The 17,075-nt window shown below is 39.4% G+C and overlaps 1 protein-coding gene across 1 annotated transcript in view; it reads right to left on the bottom strand.

The window, feature by feature from the left end:
* Window positions 1-12,647, bottom strand: part of Abca13 (ATP binding cassette subfamily A member 13) — a 427,810-nt gene extending 415,163 nt beyond the window's left edge. Inside the window, exon 1 of the mRNA XM_076864534.2 lies at window positions 12,579-12,647. Within this exon, the coding sequence (XP_076720649.2) occupies window positions 12,579-12,647 (69 nt within the window). The remainder of the gene's footprint in view (window positions 1-12,578) is intronic.
* Window positions 12,648-17,075: the final 4,428 nt, after the last annotated feature.

Here is a 17,075-nt window from a genome sequence, read left to right as displayed (position 1 = left end):
ATGAAACATACATAGATTTCATGTTTAGACTTGGGTTCCATCCCTAAGATAGCTCATTGTTATATGCAAATATCCCCAAATTTGAAAAAGTTCTGAAATCTAAACCACTCGTGGGCCCAAGCATTTTGGATAAGGGATATTAAACCCATACTTCTGAAAGTGAATGAAGTGAACAATTGGAGGAGATAAGAAAATTAATCCCATTCTCAAATAATTTCCTTGCATAATCCTAGAGCATTATATACTCATCCAGTGTATGATCCTCATGGCAAACAACAAAACAGATAATATTGTGTCTGTTTTACACATTGGAAACCATAAAGGTAATTATTTTGTGTAGATTCTTTGAACGAATTTGTAATGCAACTTGGACAGAAGCTCAGACCTGCAGACTAAGTTCATCCTCCAATGAACTTTAATTCATCTTAAAATTCTTCAAGTGGCTCATACAGAATGTGTTTGGGTTACAGCTGAAAACCATGTAGAATGAAAAGCTTCTGTACAAAACATAAAGTTGTAATGAATTAAGAAGGAAAGGGGACACCCAGCAGGGGGAGAAGTTAGTCACAAGATCTCATTGGCAGAGAGAGGAGAAAAACATCATAAGTTTAGAATATCAAGGAAGCTAAAGCAAAGCATATAATTAGTTTGTTGCCCTTGCCCTTGAAAACAAAGGGCTTTGAAGTAAGCATGAAAATCTATTGTGTTTTTGGTGCACTGGGGCCTCTTGATGCAAACCTCCTGGAGAAGGAGACTTTCCCAGAAGTATTTTGAGGTTCTTGTTGTTAAGTACTGGGGGAAAAAAAAAAAAAAGGATAATCTGGTATTCTCACAATAAGCTCAAACGAAGCATGAATCAAACCTAGCAGAGAGTCAATTACCAAATACCAACTACAGTCACAGGTGATCTGGGGCTTCCAAAAATCATATAATCAAAGGCCAAAATTCCCTCCTCCAGAAAACTTTTTAAAAACCTTTATATTATTTGTATATTGAGAAAAAAGAAATAAACAAACTCTTTTTCTCCCTTCTTCCCTTTCCCCCTTCCTTTCTTCCTTTTCCCTTCTCTCTCCTCCCTCCTCCATCCTCCCTCCTCCCTCCTGCCTCCTCCCTCTCCCTCTCTCTTCCTCTCTTTTGGTTTTCATTAAAAAACAATTGCTTTTCTTTCAATGTTTCTTCCCTCATGGAATCAAAGGAGAAGAGCAAACAGATAATTAAAGCTAAATCTGAACCCTGGAATGAGATGAATATTGGCACAATCTTTCTGGAAGTTAAAGAAACAATAAGTACCCAAGTTGGGAATGTACATTCTCTGATCCAAAGATTCTTTTTTTTTTTTTTTTTTGTAAGAGAGAGAATTTTTTAATATTTATTTTTTAGTTTTCGGTGGACACAACATCTTTATTTTATTTATTTTTTTATGTGGTGCTGAGGATCGAACCCAGCGCTGCACGCATGCCAGGCAAGCACACTACCGCTTGAGCCACAACCCCAGCCCCCAAAGATTCTTACTCATTGTATTTTCCATTAGGAAACAATTGAATAAGTATCTAAAAATATTTACAAAGCAGTTTTTTGTTTCCACTGTGAAGATGGGGGCGGGGCGGGGGGTGAGGAATACAAACTAAGCATCAGTTATTAGTAAATTAATAAACTGTATTCAGAGAACCCCTGAGCAATTATTTTTATCATGGAGTTAAATACATATTGAATTGCATTTTAAAAAATCTCCACTTATTGTGGCCAGAGTTGGGATGTTTGAGCTAGTGGATATAGGAGGCAAGTATTTTTTTCTGCCACAGCTGAGTTCAATGAGAAGATGGAAGATTGTCTGAGAGATGAACATCAGGGTGCCAAATATTCCATGCACAAGGACACTGTGTGGTCCAAGATGGAACCAGGGAGCAAAGGAAGAGGAGAACTGAGAGGATGCTTTCTTCTAAAATTACTGTTCACACTGAATGCAAATCTAACCAAAATACCAATTGAAGTGATTTTTTAAGTCAAAAATGATTCTAAAATCTGATGGATTCGTAAATATATTCAAAAGCAAAGACATTTTTGAAGGAAAAAGTTATGAAAAGGTTCTAATTCTAGAAAACATTATAATTTATTATAAAGTATCAATGTTTTAAAAAATGAAATTAGTGCACAAAGTTACATCAATACCATAGCATGGTAAACCCCAAAATAGACTCTATTGTGGTACAAAATATAGGACATAATAATCAATTCAGTACACAGGTGGAAGAAAGAGTGATTTAGCAAAGTTGTTGGCCTTTTGGATTTGGAATTTTTAGAAAAAAGATAAATTAAAACCTTAGAAAAGCTCAAGACTATTGATTACACTAATCAATTACAAGACTATTGATTAAAATGGGAATAAAGTAGAATCCCACAGGTTTGAAATTATGAAGTATTATTTTAGGCAAAAGGAATAGATGACCTTATAAGATATAGAAACTAAATCTGAATAAGAAAAGGACAATAAATCTGAGAAATACTTGTACTCACCAAGGCTCTAATTATACAATTGTAAAATAACTCAATGGACAATTTAAAATTAATTCTTATACTGATCCTTCAAAATAGAAAATTAAAAAAAAAAAACAACTTCATACTCCATGGTATCTATGCTAAATTTGTAAGCATCAACTACACAGGGCCAAAGAGAATACAACGTTGCACATATGAATTACTGTCACATGACCATACATCCCTTTGAAAATGAAGACAGTTCATACACAGCAGGAATCATCCAGATGGACAGTAGGTTGAGCTCCCTTCTGGCTCAGTCATATTACTATTTAGAAATTATTCTACACTTATGAAAAATATGTTTGGCATTCAGGTCATGCTTAATATAATGAGGTATATCAAAAGAGTGACCTATTGGGGTAATCAAGACACCCTCAGACACAAGCTTGCTCCTGCCAGAGTGTTAGACTGGAATTTGGGATTCAGACCATCTGTACCAGCAAATGCTATGGCCACAAATTTCAAGTGTATGGCAGACAATGTCCCAGGCCATCTTGTAGATGCCACCAATGGCCCCTGACGATGAATAATGAAGAGACCACCAACTCCACCCCTGGCACGCAAGAGAGAATGTCCTCGTTCTATGCGCTCGGGAACATTTCACACACTCAAGTCTTCACCACATAAATTCAGCAAGTATTTGTTCAGTGCTATCCACTGGAGGACAGGAAGGGTGTGAGCTCTCCATCAGACAGAACTGGATCTAGGGGAGGCCCTGCTGCTCCCTTCCATTGGGCCTAGGGAAATCCCTTCCCCTTCTGAACTCTACGCTCCATCTGGAAATTAGAATTCCTGTAAAAGGTTTAGGAAGAAGAAGACAAGGATCCTGGTCTAAAGTTCACGGTCATCTGGAAGAGAGAGGACAGACACCACTCAGCTTGGCTGAAGTGACAGAAAAACAGCTAAAAGGAGCTGAAGCAAAGGGAAGACCATGCCCTCGGTCCCACCCAGAGCACAGCACACCACTGAACTTCCACCTTGGGTCTTCTGTAGCAGCCCCTCTGGCGGCCAACAGCCATGTAGCCAGACTCTACAAGACGGAAAAGGCCACCTCACCTCCTACCTGCCTCCCTCCATTTCTAAGGAATGGTCATTTTCCAGATAGGTGGACACTGGTGCACACCGGTGCAGGTATGCCTCTCCCAGGAGCCCCAGGCTTAAGTCTGAAGGATTATAACAGCAACTTAGACTGACTTTGCTAAAATCAGTGGCTCTGGTGCCCTATGGGTAGCTGAAAGCAGAATAAAGCTTGGCCTTTCTGCCTTCATATTGTATCAGTCTCCTTTATTAAACTTTGGGTCAAGTCCCTCCTTACCTCTACATGTAAGCCTGTTAATCCTCTAAGGGGCAAGAGCTCATCTAAAAATTAGTAATGCAAGACTTATTAGCCCTAAGTTTACCCAACTTATCTTATCTCTCCCTTCAAGACTGAGACCAAACTGCCAGGGAGAATTGCAACCTCTGACTTTAGACCCCTAGAGTAGCATCTAGAAGTCTTCAGCCATTGTGCTACACCTTCCAGAAAAAGCAGGAGCAATCATCACATGGAACTGAACTGTTGGCTTTCAGAATCACAGGTCTGACAAATACATATCCTGAGCAACAAGTGGAAATTGCTTCCTTGTGTGATAAAGGACTACTCCAGAACTGTCCCTTTGCAGAACCAGAACTGAGAGAATGATCCACCAGATCACAGTTCGACCAAGACTGCTTAATCATGTATACCTCTCACCTGTTACTCCAATTCTTCCTCTATTTAAACCTGTATCTCCTCTCAGCAACTGGAAGACAGGGCTGAGATGCTGAGTCTCATTTTGCCTTCCTAACATAACCATATTGATTAAGGTTGTCTTTCCTTGCTTTCCACCATTACCTTTTCTGCTTGGTTTTTTTAGGGCATGGTCGGACCTGATTAGTTGGCCTCCAGAGTCAGGCCTCTGGCTCAGGATACAGGTAACAGTATGACAGTTGCTAGTGAGGCAAGTTTGGATGACTGTGCTCCTGGGAGAAGCCCCAGTGCCTGCCATAGGACAACCACACCTAGACCCGCGCAGATGGCACCACATGGGTGAACCTTCTGAAGAAGCCAACAGCCAGGCATCAAGGGAAGGAAATATGCTGAGGGGATACAAAGCAGGGAGAGCAGAGGACACAGAGAGTGGTAAATGCATAGCTGACCTCAAAGCTTTCCTTGAAGGGGCCCCCACAGTCCCAGGGTGACAAAGCTAGAGGGCACTTCAATCTTGTTGGGTTCCCCAGTAAACAGCCTCAGCCTCCCATAGATGTCTCATGGAAACAAGTCTTGACATTGCTTTTGCCTCTGGTTTCTTGAATTATTGTGAATATGAGTTGCTTTGTTTTGTTTTGAACCTTTCTTGTCATTGAAAAACCCAGGCCTACCTGGACCACGTAAATAACTACAGCACGGGAATTCTAGGGTATTTCTAATGAGAACTAGATTCAAAAGTGGGAGGGAACAAGTCTCCTGGGCAAAGAAGATATCTTTACTTTTTGTGTTTTACAGAAGCAACATAAATGTACCATCCTAAATAAAATCTTCCAGTCCTAGTCTTTTGATGATCTTGTCATTTTTCTCTTTAAGATTCTGGTAACAATTTCAGAAAAAGAGCAACATACAGAGTTGTGTTTGTTTTGTGTTTTGTTTTTCTTTTTTCTTTTTATCCTGGCAAACAATCCAAAAAGGAAACGGGAAATCAGATGCTTTGTCTGTGTGTGTGTATGTTTTTTAACAGTCATTTTTTTCATACCTTTAGAAGATCTGGACATTCTTACATTCAGGCTGTGACATAGGACACAAAGGAGGATTACCGCTGAACAAAAAACTCTTAGCCCTTTTCTTTACACAGGAGTTACCTCACTGTTCATTAAAGCTGTTTTCATGTCTCCTGGTTTATGTAATGACTTGTGCTTAGAGGGAAGGCAGGGGGAAACAAAGCTACAGTTAAAAGGATTAGAAGCAAATGAAGCTCCATCTAAAGTGAAAAGGCACTGTGTGATAATGAATAGGAAAAAGCAAACAAAAACCAAACAGCTCAGCACATGCTAGCCCTCAAGACACAAAAGCATGTTTGCTTTTCAATAATTAGATTTATGCACCACTTGTCTTTGATCACAGTTCTATGTAAACTGAGACACACCCAAATGACCTACAGTGGCCTTATAGTGACTGGACAGTTTCCTTCCCAGGGTCCAGGGCAGGGTGAATCCTGACAACCAGCCAGTCTAGGCCAACCTCAAGGACCCCACAGGCTCCGTGTTTCACAACCAATAGAAAGATCATCAACTTTGCCATCTTATCAATCCAAATGGAAGTTGGATGATTCTCTAATTGTATTGATAGACTGTCAGGTCAGAGCCTCAGATCATCACAAAGACATGGGCATCTGCAGTAAGATATGCTTCCAGTTAGAGGAAAAGAAGTCATCCCTAAAGTGACCATGTGGCCTAATCATGGGAAATGGGCAACTTCCACATAACTGCTAGAACATTTAGGAATACTTCAAGTGTTCCTACACTATCCTAAGGAATCCCCATCTTTGTGGGTTTGTGTATGAAGCTCTCCTGGGGTAGTCAGCTGCCAGGATGCAGAGCAGAAAGCTCACTGGTCAGCAGGTAACTGTTTAGCAATGTTCCCTAGGTCCAAATTCTGATCAGTCAGCCAATAGATCTCTAGCCCATAAACACTATGTTCATTTGCAGCTTCTGGTAAGTATTAGCATGCCAAAGAGAGTGGCACACTTTCAATGCCATCTTTCAATACCAACAGGCTATAATCAATATTGCCACCAAGTCCTGTGGCCTATACTGAAACGTACCATCAGGAGGATGCAAGCAGGGCCAGGCTGCTGGCCATACCTAAGTCATGTGGCTCAGGCCCTGCCATGAGAAGAATCTGAAAGCTGACTGAGGCCAACTAAGGTACAGGCACTCTGATGTGCATCTAGAGTTCAGTTATGGGTGACTAGCATATGAACACCCCAGAAGCTTACCATACCCAGAAAATTCGGTGTCATTCTGCCAGTCTGTATACTCAGAGAGACCACAGACATTTAACTAAAAGTCAGAATTCTGCCCTTAAAGGTAGTCCTAGCTGTGTAGTTTGTGAAACTATCTGCTGAGAACTAGCAGAAGTCAGAGCCAGGTGGCCACTTAGTCACTCTGGACCCTTGGGCAGCCCATGAAGAATGGCCCAGAAGCTTCAGCTCAGCCTCCCATCCCCAGCCTTCACTCCATGCTGGGTGGAGATTTTAAGCTTGTTCTTGGGAAAGCCACATTCTGATGAATATCTTTCTTTCCACCCAAGTGGGTTAAGTACCACGTTTCTCCCTGTGGATGGGGGTACATGAGGTCCAGACTATGCTATTTAAAAGTCCCAACCTACCCAAAGCATAGGTTTGTCAACTGAGGCTGAAGTTTGATTTATATAGATAGGGCTGGATTTATACTCATAGGCTGAATTGTCATATCCTAAAACTCATATGTTGAAGTCCTAATCCTCAGCCCCCTAGAATGTGATCTTATTTGGAAATAGGGTCATTGCAGATGTTGTTAGTTAAGATGAGGTCACAGCAGAATAAGGTGAACCCTAATCCCAAATGATTATGTCATTTTAAAGGAGAAATTTGGAGACAAAAACAAATACAAAGGGAAGATGATGTAAAGAGATGTAGGGTTAACACAGCCATCTATAAATCTAGTCCTCAGAGGAACTAGCCCTGCTGAGACCTTGATTTGGGATTTCCAGTCTCCAGAACTGTGAGACAAATGGTCTATTTCTTAAGCCACTTTGTGGAATTTGTTACAGCAGCCTGAGCAGACTAATACACTTTGGGCAGGAATGGATAGACCCCTACTGCCTTGCAGGGTGATGGTAGAGTCCTCAACTTGGGAAAGTCTCTTTTGATTAGAAATCTCTGACCAACCAGCAGGAGCATAGTATAACTCTAAATGAAAGAATATTGATAAACAAATTTCAGCCACTTCTTTCAGCACCAAAACTCCATACCAGTGACACTTAACTGCTTTTATTCCTAAAACCCACTCATAGGTCATAGTACCTATAACTCCTTTAGCAACATGCCCAACATGAATCTATTACAATGATTAATATTCAAACATTTTAACTTTTAGGATTCCCCCCTCCACCTCCCACAAATATAAAAGTCTTCTACTATTTTTTTAAAAATGCATACAATTGTAAAAGCTTGTCAGGAACTACCATTCAAGATCATTGGAAATTTGTTTCCTGAACCTGTCTGTGAGAAAGATCAGGCACTTGACCTTTGACCTACTGATTCCTGCTAATACCCTGAGCAGATCTTATAACAAATCTTATAGCAAACAAAATGATGAGTCATAATTTGTAACTATTTAAAAACACCACCACCAACAACAACAAAATATTACCTCAGGCTTCAGCCAGAAGAGATCATAACTAATTTACTTGGGAGTCTTCATATCTATTAATTTTTGCAATTTCAGAAATGTATAGAAATTGTGACTAGTACGTTGTTTGCAAAATAAAGTTTTTCTTTAACACTAACTTGGGCTGTTAGCCTCTGAATGCAGTGGTTGATGGAAATAGCAAATAAGTGTGAGATTCTCCTGTTTTGGAAAGGGGAAACACACCTCTACCCACACAAAAGTCACAGGTTTGAAGCAGGGGAAGTTCAGAATAAAAGTTTGTTCCTGTACATATTGAAAGAAAGAAAAAACAGCGATTTCCAAGATGATGTTTTGAAGGATTAGATCCTAAGATATATTGCTAGAAGTAAGTAATGTAGAATGGGGTTCATCCTGGTTGTGGTGAGCTTATAGGGCTCCTCTAATGGTGCAGGGGTAGATGTCAACTTGGCTAGGTGTTGAGTGGAGAAGTTACTATCACTGAGCTCAGGTAGCCTCGAGGGCTTCCATTGAGGCAGGCCAGGAAAAAGGGCTCCGTGAAGGTACTGTAATTCTCACCCATGTCTAAAACAAAGTACACGTTACCACCATGGCTGTTTGGGACTGCAGTGTCTGAATGAAGTGTGGGACAGACCTGGGGTATGTTTTACTGGGTTCCATAGCATGATGTACATAGCAGAAGGTCATTCCCAGTATAGTTTTGTTATTTCCATCAGACCCTCCTGGCCTACGGTTGGGAGTCAATGGTTTCTCAGACTATGATGTCTTGGTTAGTTGTTCTCTGTCACTATAACATATACCTGAGATATTAAACTTATAATGAGAAAAAGTATATTTTGGTCACAGTTTTGGAGGTTTCAGTCCATCATCAGTTGACCCCACTGCTTTGGGCTGTGGTGTGTAACATATCATAGCGGGAGCATGTGAGGGAGCAAAACTATTTACCTCATCAAGAGCCAGGGAAGAAAGAGAGAGGAGGAGAACAGGGTTCAACAATCTTCTTCAAGAACTTACCCCAGTTACCTAAAGTCCTCCCTTTAAACCCCATCTCTTAAACTGTCCACTACTTCCCAATAATACTATTCTGATGATCAAGCCTTTAACACCTAGGCCTTTGGGCAATGTTCAAGATACTACCTATAGGAATGTCCTTGTATTATACTATGTTACAATTTCTCTCTTCTAGCCCATATCTTCAGTAATATTGAACAAATTCAAAAAGCTTTTGTCATCTCTCATTAATGGAGTTAAGTGACAGAGTCCTATCTAGTTGGGGTAAAGAGGAGGGAGATTAGCAGTCAATAGAGATGAGATTCAGAACAAGAAATAAAGATTTCAATGGATGCAGAAGATGGGAGGTAACAATGGCCCCAAGAAAGGTCACTGCTCCATGACTCGAGGTATATATTGGGGAACAGTGTTATGCACACAGCACTGAGGCTTGGGTTCAGCCACCTCTAGACACTATCAAAACAGGGATCCCCAAAGACCTCAAAACTAGGAGATTTCTAAAGAGTAGATGCTTGCCTTACAGCATTTTTTTGTTATTAGTTTTTTTTAAATTTAGAAGTAAAGAATTTGATTGATTGATTTATAGTTACAATGAAATATAAAAGTAAATATGTAAGTTCATGTGGAAAATCCTGGCTCATAGCCACTGGACACTCAATGAGATTTTTCAGGAACTATCCAGGAAGACTCCTGAGGGCATCTTCAACTGTCATTGACTTGCCAGAAATGAACATGTCCTGACCTTGACCCAGAAGTCCTGCTCTAGACCATAGAGCAACTTTTGAAGTATTGAACCTCAATGTTAAATGGAAAAAAAAGACTAAGATTTTAATTATGCAAGGTAATTATACTATCTTACATATGCCTGATGACAAGAAAAGACCACCAATGTAGCAAATGAATTAGTGCAAAGGAATCTTAGATGTTTTTAAAAGAAATTTTCACATAGTTATAGTGCTGCTTGTATAATAAATTAAAATCAAGAGGAAAAATCAGAGTGGCATTAAAGTAATTCTAAAAACGTGCTTCCATATAAACTAATTTTTCCCAACAATAGAATTTTAACACTCTAGATATGAGAAGGTGATGAATATTATTCATTCATTGTAACATTTAATTTTTTTTACTGTTTGAAATTTCCATAATAGAATGTTTTTTAAAAAAATTATAATCCTAAAATAATAAAATAAAAAACGGATATGCTTCCTTCTGCTTACAAATAGTGCCTGGTTCTTATTCATTAAGGAAACATTTATTTGAGGCCATTTGTTCACTTGGTCAGATTGGTTGTTCTGTGGCTTATGCCAACACCCATTTCCATAATGTAAAAGAATTCACAGATCATCACTGAAAAACAGAAGGAAGCTATGAAAAATAGGTCAGTTTAAAGACATTTACCCAGAGGGGCCTGGCCTCAATATTTCCACTGCAATTGATTAAGAGATGCAAACGTTATCACAGAGTATAGCCCCTGGGGTTCTGCTCTAACCCAATCATGCAAATCAGATATCTACAGCTACCCTCACCTCTCCTGCCCCTCATAATCCCTGGCTCATGTCCCAGAGGTCTGCTACCCTGCCAACCACTATGGCCCAGGAAGAAAACATCCCCCACTCATGCTAATCATCACTGCCAGCACATTGCATGGAGTAACCACTCAATCTTTGCAAACAAATTCATCTCATAGGAAAGAAAACCCAACCAAGAAATTTGACTACATAAGTCAACTAGTGAGTGACAGAGCTGGGATGTACACCCAGTCAGGCGACTCCAAATTCTACACAAATTCTTGGGTTATTTCTACTCTGTTGCTATTGTAAGCCATGTCATAATAAATAAACTTGTAACAAATACAATTTCCATTGTGTGTGTGAACATCTGTAGACATATTCCCAGAAAAGGGTTGATTAAATGTTTTATTGCATATTTGGTTGATTTTCTCAGAACTGACTCCAATTCCTTGAAGAGAGGGCACACATTTGTACTGTTCACCCAGTAGAGATACAATAAGTTTTTACTGTATTCTATCCTTCCTTTATTCATTTAACAAATATTTATTGAACACTTGCTATGTTTCAGGTACTCTTCTGGGTACTGGGGAGTATGCTGATAAACAAGTCAGGAAAATGTCCAGCTCTCATGGATCTTACAAACTAGTGCAGGATCCAGAGGTAATTAACAACTAAGTAAATATGTAGTGTATTATAAATGATGAATACTGAAGAGAAAAATAAGATGAAGAAGCATAGGGCATAGGACTTATCATTTTATAAAAGCAGACATCAAATAAATAAATTAACAAAATATTTCTGATAAGGATATTTCCCTTATACCAATAATAATTATGAAAAATTTTTACACAACTCAGGTGTCCAATAATAGGGAGTAGATAGTCCAGATACCTTACCTTCACTGAACTATTGAACTTAATGAGTTGATATATATAGAAAAGAAAGAACAGTGTTTGGGAATCCAGCTTTCCCTTAGAATGTCCTTTCATGGGAAAATAGGCTTAGTTCCCCCAAACAAACTTCCATGTTTAATATACTGTACTTAAATGGAAAACCACCTATACACGCACCAATGTGCTAACAATTCATCAAAAGTGGAAGTCCCGTTTGTTCATTCCTGACCTTACAATTCTTGTACAATCTAATTTCAATTGAAATCATTCTAATCCTGATACCATATGAAAAGAAAACATCTCCTTTAATATTTGTTCTATTGTGAGAAAGAGAGGAAGGATCTTCTGACTGAGGAGTCAGCAACATGATTAAATTCCATGTCAATTACTGAATTTCTGCAAACAGAAGAATTCATTTGCAGAAAAACCTCATCTGATAAGTGTGAACCTTAAAGTCAAAAATAATACAGAAACAGTATTGCAGAACTACTACTGAAAACGACATCACTAAGTATTAAAGTTTACCTGGTGACATCAGGTATAAAGGGCAACTAATCATAATAATAAGTGATTGAGTTCTACTTTATTAAAATACAAATCTATGGGACCTTTACGTAAATGTTCACACAAATTCAGTTTGAGTAATTTCATTAATCTCCTTAGGAGAGCCTTGTTGATGTAACTAAAATATAATTCTAAAAAAACATGTAACTTAACACTATAAATAAGACATTAAAAAAATTAATGTCTTAATTTTTAATGTCTTATTTATAGTGTTAAGTTCATGTTTCTTGCAAAGCCCTGTTTACACACACTTTGCATGGACTCATGCCTTAGAATCACTGATCTTAATATTTCTATCTATGCATTAAATACATTTGATGCCTTATAAACCAGATGATTTCCAGTTCATCTTTTATAATAAGTATCCAAAACACCAACTAGAGTTTAAAGTGCATTGTTATATTTGAAGGAAATTTTTTTCTAAATTAGCCCTTTTTTGACAAGATTCTAGTGTCTAAATATTGCGCTGGTCATTAGAATTCAGCTACTTTATCCCTTAGGGCGAGTTCGGATGTAAAATCATCTGACTTTCCCAAATCCCTTGCAGGGTGAACATTTGCACCTGCCAGGGAAGACATACCCTGGTCCCTCTCCAACCCTCACTGGAGCCCTCTGGAGAACCAAGGTAAGCACTCACCGGGTGCCGGAGTCTGCAGAGCCAGTTTTTCCACAGCAGGGCTTGGAACTGGTGCCTCCTGTGCCCCATCCCTGCTGCTCCTTGCTCTTTGGGGAGCTCAGCCTTTTAGGACAGTGTTTCTATCTGCCGGGGCTCGGGCAGAGGCATGTTGCCTATTAGTCAATTGTAACAAAAGTGAGTGACGCAAGAGAGATTACTGGTGACTGAATAAAGCAGGCATCAAATGTCCCCTCTTGCTCTGTGTCTGCCTGGAAATCTTTTCTCTAGCTGTTCTGTTTTGGGGAGGGTTAGATTCCTTCCTGGGTAAAAAAGGATGCAAGCCTACACTTTCCAAAATCCCACACATCTGGTGCACACCAGGAGAAGTGAGGGCCACATTCCCCATTGACCTCTTTTTCCCCTTGATGTTAAGTGGAAGGAATTATTCCTCATCTTTCCTGAAATGTCAGTTATCACACTAATTGACCAAAATATTTCCATTTTGGTGGTCCCACAGCAGAGACTTGGAAAAGAAAAGATGAAAGCAGTCAGTCTTGCAGAGGTTGTGGGATGGGTGGCTCAAGATCCGTGTTGCTGCTGCACCCTCACTTCTTACTCTGCTCTCATCATTTCTCTCCAGGAGGCTGGGACATGTTTCAGAGTGCAGGGAAAGAAGGACAAGGACAATCTGGAAGGTGCTGGGTGCAGGCATAGCAGGACTGAGTAAGCCCATCAGTTGCCTCTGAGCCCTGTATGATTCCTGCACACCTGGAACAATGGATGCGGCTGGGTGCTAGTGGCCCCATAGTTCTGGAAGCCAGTCCTTCCTGACTTCCTGTGGCTCCCCATTGTGGTCAGAAGGCCCTCAGGCAACCTAACCTTGTGGTCTTCCATTTCATAAAGCATTTTCACAAGCTGTGAATGCTCTATACATGCCTTTTGCAATAGGAAACAGAGATACCCAGGCTTCAGCAAAGGGATTGACTCAATCATTCTGTAAATGTACTTTTTAAAAAAAAATCAATTTAATTTTATTTTGATGTTTATTATATAATTTTAGTCAACAAGTCAGAGTAAAGATCATTACTTGGTGAGGTGGCGCCCAGCACACAGAAAGTGGGTTTGTCTGATCCCCCTTAGGATACTCTCCCTTGGCCTTTGTCTCCTCAAAGGCCTGGTGGGGTCACCTAAGTATTACCACCATGGCTCTCTTAGCAGATAATATGTAGAACATTATACATCATAGGTGGCTGTCATGATTTTTTTTAACAGAACCAATAGGTGATTATAAGGAATTGGCCACACAATTATGGAGATGGACAAATTTCAAGATCTGAGGAGTCAACAAGTTAGAAACACAGTAGAGCCAAGAGTGTAGTTCCTGCCTAAGGACCAGCAGTTTCAAGACCCAGGAAGAGCTGATGTTTCTGTTTGAGCCTGAAAGTTGATGTCCCAGTGTGCAGACCATCAGAGAGGGGAAGGGGAATTCTTTCTTAAACAGGGGATGGTCAGCTTTTTGTTCTCTTGACATGTTTGACTGATTGAATGAGACCCACCCCATTAGGGAGGATCACCTGCTATACTCGTTCTTCCTACATAAATGTCGATCTCATCCAAAATAACCTCACAGAAACTCCCAGATGATATTTGACTTAGTATCTTAGCACCCTGTAGCTTAACCAAGTTGGTACATTAAATTAGCCATTGCAAATCTGCCCTTGTCAACTGGGCACCCAAATGTATCTCCTTAAACCATACTCAATCTCCAAAGACAATAAATAAAGGTCATGATTCCACCTAACATAATACCAGTATCCTGTATGCAACTGTAAACATAATTGCCCCATGCTCCAAAAAAAAGTGAAATCTCTTTGAATAAAATGTACTCTTTTCTTTGATAATCTATAACTTAAAGACTGTCATATAAAAGTTGAAAATACTTAAATACTATGATGTGATAACATCTCATTACATGATAAGGTGAAAGGAGGGAGGAGAAAAATATATTTGCTATTTACACAGACATGCTCACATCAAAATAAGAAAGGAAAATCCTCATTGCTATAGGTAGTCCTGCAATCACAGTTGATATTTGTAGCCGCCTTTTTCTGCTTCCCTATTCCCATTCCCTTCAGCAAACACCTAAAAGACTATTTGGCTTCTTTACCTGGGGGGGGGGGCCCATACCTTCATTCCTAAAGGACGTTAGAGTCTTGTCTGGATTAGTTTGTTATAATTTTTCACTGACTTATCACAGGCAATGGTAATACTAAGAGTTGCCCTAAGGAAGCACCTATATTCCAGACATTCTCCTCCTTACTTCCATTGTTGTTTTGTTTCATAGTTACATTATGGTAACTGGACCCATCTTGTCTTGTAGGTCTTAACTACAAATCCATTCTAACATTGCAGTCCTCTCTAAGTTTTTAAATATCTCCCTCTGCATTAAACCAAGGCAGATCTGGTATTTATAATTTGTTCACTGTATCTTTTGGTCCATGTTTCAACCAACCAACCAACCTGTTAGAGTCCTTCCTAACTCCCTGAGCTGCAACATTAAATGCAGAGTTTATATCAATAAATTTAGTGAGTCCATATCAATAAATTTGGTTTTGAATCCCAGTTTATCTTCCTTCCACCATTATCTCACATCTTTAATATCCACTTCTACACATGTTCCTTTGATTTCTGTCCAAGGTAAGTTAGAAAACTTGAGTTGTCATTTTGGAATGAAGCACACCTTCTCTTGGGTTGCAATTTTACCTCACCTTGTAGGATCTGATAGGACTTGATTATAGTTGTAGTTCTAGACAAAAAGAGGAATGATAGGAGGTTAGTCCTGAGGAGAAACACTATTGTCTTACTGGAGGGGTGAGGCCATCATAAGTTTCCTTAGGCAAAATTCAGGGTTAACCCACTCAGAAGTGGGGGTAGGAGTCACTTCTAATGGAATTGGGGAGATCTCATCCACTGGCAAAGAATACACTTCATTTAAAGGCACAGTGTCCTCCCATTCCAATGCTCTGGGTCTTACTCCTTTCCAGTTGGTACTCACACTTGAACAGCAAATATCCTGCAAGGCTAAGGGTTCGATTTACTTTGTACTTCACCCAGTTACAGGATGATGTTCTGTGTTTTTCAGCAATCTAATCCTGCAACTGCAGAAGATAAAGGTCTCTTTAAGGGAACACAAGATTTCACTTATATAACACTTAAGCTGGGAATTTGATCATTGAATTAGTCCATTTATTTTCCCACTTTGTCTAGTAATATTAGGAACAACAAGATAATCTTGTTATACTTGTTAGCTTGATGAAAAGTTTTGAAAGCATCAATTACACTTGCTTAGACCCCTTTTCCTCAGTTTCCATAAGTATATGATGAGGAGTGTCTGATGTCGATATTTGTACATTGTATTGCCAGATCATGACATGGACTATAGAAATGGAATCATTAGCATCTTTTTTTTTTTTGGTGGTGGTGCTGGGGGTTGAACCCAGAGCCTTGTGCATACAACTGAGCTATATCCCCAGCCTCTCATTAGCATTTTTAAATCTAATCATATTAGAGATCCAATTCCATAAACCCCAGAACATATTCAGAAAAATAATCCTTAAAATTCTGTTCCTCTAGAATCTTTCTTAGTACCAATATCTATACTATTCAGAGTTCTCAAAAGAAACATAATCATATACATTTATTTGTATAGAGAGATTCACTGTAAGTAATTAGATAAAGCAGTCATGGAGCTGAGAAAGTCCCAAGATCAGCAGGATAATGCAGGGTAACTCTGCAAGTTAGAGAATAGGAGAGCTAACAGTGTAGCTCCCACCTAAAGGCCAGCAGGTCCAGACCAATGAAAAGCCAATGTTTCAGTTCAAACCTGAAAGCAAGGGGGAAAAATCAAAAACAGAAACAAAACAAAGAAACCACTGAGGTCTCATTTACTGGAGATTGAGCTCAGTTGCACTCAACCACTGAGCCACATCCCCAACCCTATTTTGTATTTTATTTAGAGACAGGGTCTCTCTGAGTTGCTTAGGGTCTCATCATTGCTGAGGCTGGCTTTGAACTTGCAATCCCCCTGCTTTAGCCTCCTGAGCCACTGGCATTACAGGCATGTACCACTGCACCCAGCTCCATGGCATTTCAGATGACTAATTTTTTGTGTGTTGTTTTGATTGAACCACACTGTGTTCAGATATTTAGCCAAACATTATTCTAGGTGTGTCTATGAAGGTGTTTTGATTAAGACTAACATTTGAATTAGTAGACTGAATACAGTAGATCGTTCTACAAAGAAAAAAAAACACTGAGGTCTCATTTCAAAGACCATCAAGACTATCTGGCAGGAAGAATTCTCTTTTATTTAGGGAAGGGTCTGTCTTTTGTTCTAGTTAGGCTTTCAATTGATTAAATGATAACCACCTGCATTAGGGAGAACTATTGTATTCAATCTACTAATTCAAATATTAGTCTCATTTAAAACACTTTCATAGACACACCTAGAATAATGTT

This window comes from Callospermophilus lateralis, chromosome 1 (assembly GCF_048772815.1).
Source record: "Callospermophilus lateralis isolate mCalLat2 chromosome 1, mCalLat2.hap1, whole genome shotgun sequence".
Taxonomy (NCBI): Eukaryota; Metazoa; Chordata; class Mammalia; order Rodentia; family Sciuridae; genus Callospermophilus; species Callospermophilus lateralis.
The sequence above is the reverse complement of the archived record's forward strand: the minus strand, read 5'-3'. Positions and strand labels throughout refer to the sequence as shown.